The 2401-nt window shown below is 26.6% G+C and overlaps 1 protein-coding gene across 2 annotated transcripts; it reads left to right on the top strand.

Annotated features, from left to right (window-relative positions):
* The first annotated feature begins 1381 nt into the window (after window positions 1-1381).
* On the top strand, window positions 1382-1997 carry LOC119663265. 2 transcript variants are annotated; one of them, XM_038072920.1, is made up of 4 exons: window positions 1382-1417; window positions 1472-1533; window positions 1600-1792; window positions 1875-1997. In XM_038072920.1, the coding sequence occupies exons 2-4, from the start codon at window positions 1476-1478 to the stop codon at window positions 1921-1923; spliced, it is 300 nt and encodes a 99-aa protein (XP_037928848.1). In that variant the 5' UTR covers window positions 1382-1417; window positions 1472-1475; the 3' UTR covers window positions 1924-1997. The 2 variants fall into 2 exon arrangements, with proteins under 2 accessions (XP_037928848.1, XP_037928847.1); XM_038072919.1 differs by lacking the exon at window positions 1382-1417 and having other exon boundaries at window positions 1431-1533.
* Window positions 1998-2401: the final 404 nt, after the last annotated feature.

Raw genomic sequence — 2401 nt, 5'->3', positions numbered from 1 at the left:
AAAAAAACATAATTGTGATGAGCGGACGGAGAAATGGCACCAACCCATCTTCTCTTCTTCATTCTTCTTGCACACTCTAAATGATTTTGTATGAAAGAGTATGTGAGGCAATATTTCTGAAGATGATGCATGGTTTGGTTTTTGTATATTTTTCACAAAATATTTGATTGATTTTCTGCACATGCAGTGCATAAATTCTTTGAAATTATTACTTCTTATTTTTCAAGCATTTAATTATTGGCGTCGTGTTAGTTGCCTACTTGAGCCCTTGCTTCCCTCTCTTGTCCTGTTTACAGTTACAACATGCGTACGGTTGTAGTCATAGACGAAAAAACCAAAACCAAACATGATTTGAAGCGCACAGGGTCATCCATTAAATAAGATGGATTTTATTAATAATATATTATTATTATTTCTTTTATATGTTTATTGTGTTTTTAAATAATTATTGAATACATAATATTTTAATGTATGTTTTATATGTTTATTGTGTTTTTATATTATTTATTTGTGTAATGTTATTTATACCTTATTTATATACATACATATGTATGTAAAACAAAAGTTGTATTTGTTATATTTACTTTATTTGTAAAACCGCTAATGTAGAATATTAGCACGTTAAATAATAACTGAAATCAAAAGTAATGATGTGTGCAAAGTAATGATGTGTCATCTAAGTATTATTAAATAAACTAATATCGGTAGAAATTAATTGAAGACTGAACAATATTATTTACATATGTAATTTATACCCATCATCAGTATTCAATATTTTTTATTAGTCAAACATACATGCATATATCCTTCAAACTGAAACTGAAGCTGAATTTTTTAACAAATTTCATTTCATCATTATTGCAATTATTAACAAAATTTGAAGTTAATAGGGTCATCTATTAAAGAATATGGATTTTGACTAAAAAATTTATTAAATAAAATATACATACATATGTATTTTACATGACGACTTTGATTTTTTTAACAATATTGACCATGAAATTACGGGACTTTATTTACATCAATAATCTTGTGATTTAAACAAAGTCCCGCAAGCAGAGTGACAAAAAAATTTAACAAAACAAATTTCTAATTGTTGTTCGCATTGCAGTGAAATTTAATAAAAATAACTGCATAACATAAAAAATGCGTGTGCAATATTTTCCTTAAATTTGTTTATACACGCCAACAAAAGAAATAGTTACTACAAATTTAACAAATTTTTGCTAGTAACAAAAAAATAATCAATACTAAATTGTTCTTATATTCTTCATTTTATTTATTCTACTCTAAATGATTTTGTATGAAAGAGTATGTGAGGCAATATTTCTGAAAATGATGCATGGCTTTGTTTTTGTATATTTTTCCTAAAATATTTCCTAAAATATTTTTCCTGAAATATTCATATATACTTATGGTATGTACATACATATATGAATCACAAAAAATCACGTTTGACTGATTTGTTTAGAAAAATGAATAAGGATAATAATGGTTTAATACCACGTGCCGAATTCATATATGGAATAATAAGTACGATTATTTATATAATGTAGAATAACTAAATAATGTAGAATACCTATTATTTATTTTTTAAAGAATTTGACACTTCTCGAATGGAAATGGGTGCAGTGGCAGATCTTTTTGATCGTAATGGTGGAGACCCGATTGGCAAGAACGCAAACCAGCAACTGATTCAGATAAAATACATGATGAAGTTAAACGCCTTGTTATCCTTTGCACATGTCGACAAAAATTTTGCGTATTTCAAGTTGGCAAAGGGAAATATAGGGTTCGTAAAATACTAATTATCGGATCTTAAAGCTTAATACTCCATCTTCTATTTAAAACAATATTATTTTTGTATAAAACAGTTTGGCGACTCGACTCTCAAAAATTACGAATATTGCGAATATTGCGTAGCACAGTTATGGTTCGTGTAGGTGGCGGCTGGCTTGCACTTGATGAGTTCTTATAAAAAAATTTTCCTTGTCGCGGTAAGTAAATAGTTAAGAATTTTGTACTTTCTCATATTGAATAAACATAATTAAAATATTCATATGCTTATAATTAAAACATTTCTTTAGCGTAATATAACATTATTATTACATTTACATAACAAGCATAACATGCTTTCATAGTAAAATTGTACATTGTTCATTTCATAAATCATTTTAGCTGGTTTTAATGACTCGAGTGTTTTATTACAACTCTGCTCTACATAATCTATTTAATCATCCATACGTCAGTGAAAATACATATATATATTAAAACGGAAATGGTCATTTAACAAATAAATAAATTTTTTATTTTAATAAACTGCCAGAAAACAATCAATAAATTTGAAATTAAAATTTTTTTTGAGTTCATGTATAACAAGTTTTGAAAATGCATTTTCTGC

The sequence above is a fragment of the Teleopsis dalmanni genome, unplaced genomic scaffold (assembly GCF_002237135.1).
Source record: "Teleopsis dalmanni isolate 2A unplaced genomic scaffold, ASM223713v2 unscaffolded_contig_0266, whole genome shotgun sequence".
Classification (NCBI taxonomy): Eukaryota; Metazoa; Arthropoda; class Insecta; order Diptera; family Diopsidae; genus Teleopsis; species Teleopsis dalmanni.
Note: the sequence above shows the minus strand (reverse complement) of the source record. Positions and strands in the feature narration are given on the sequence as shown.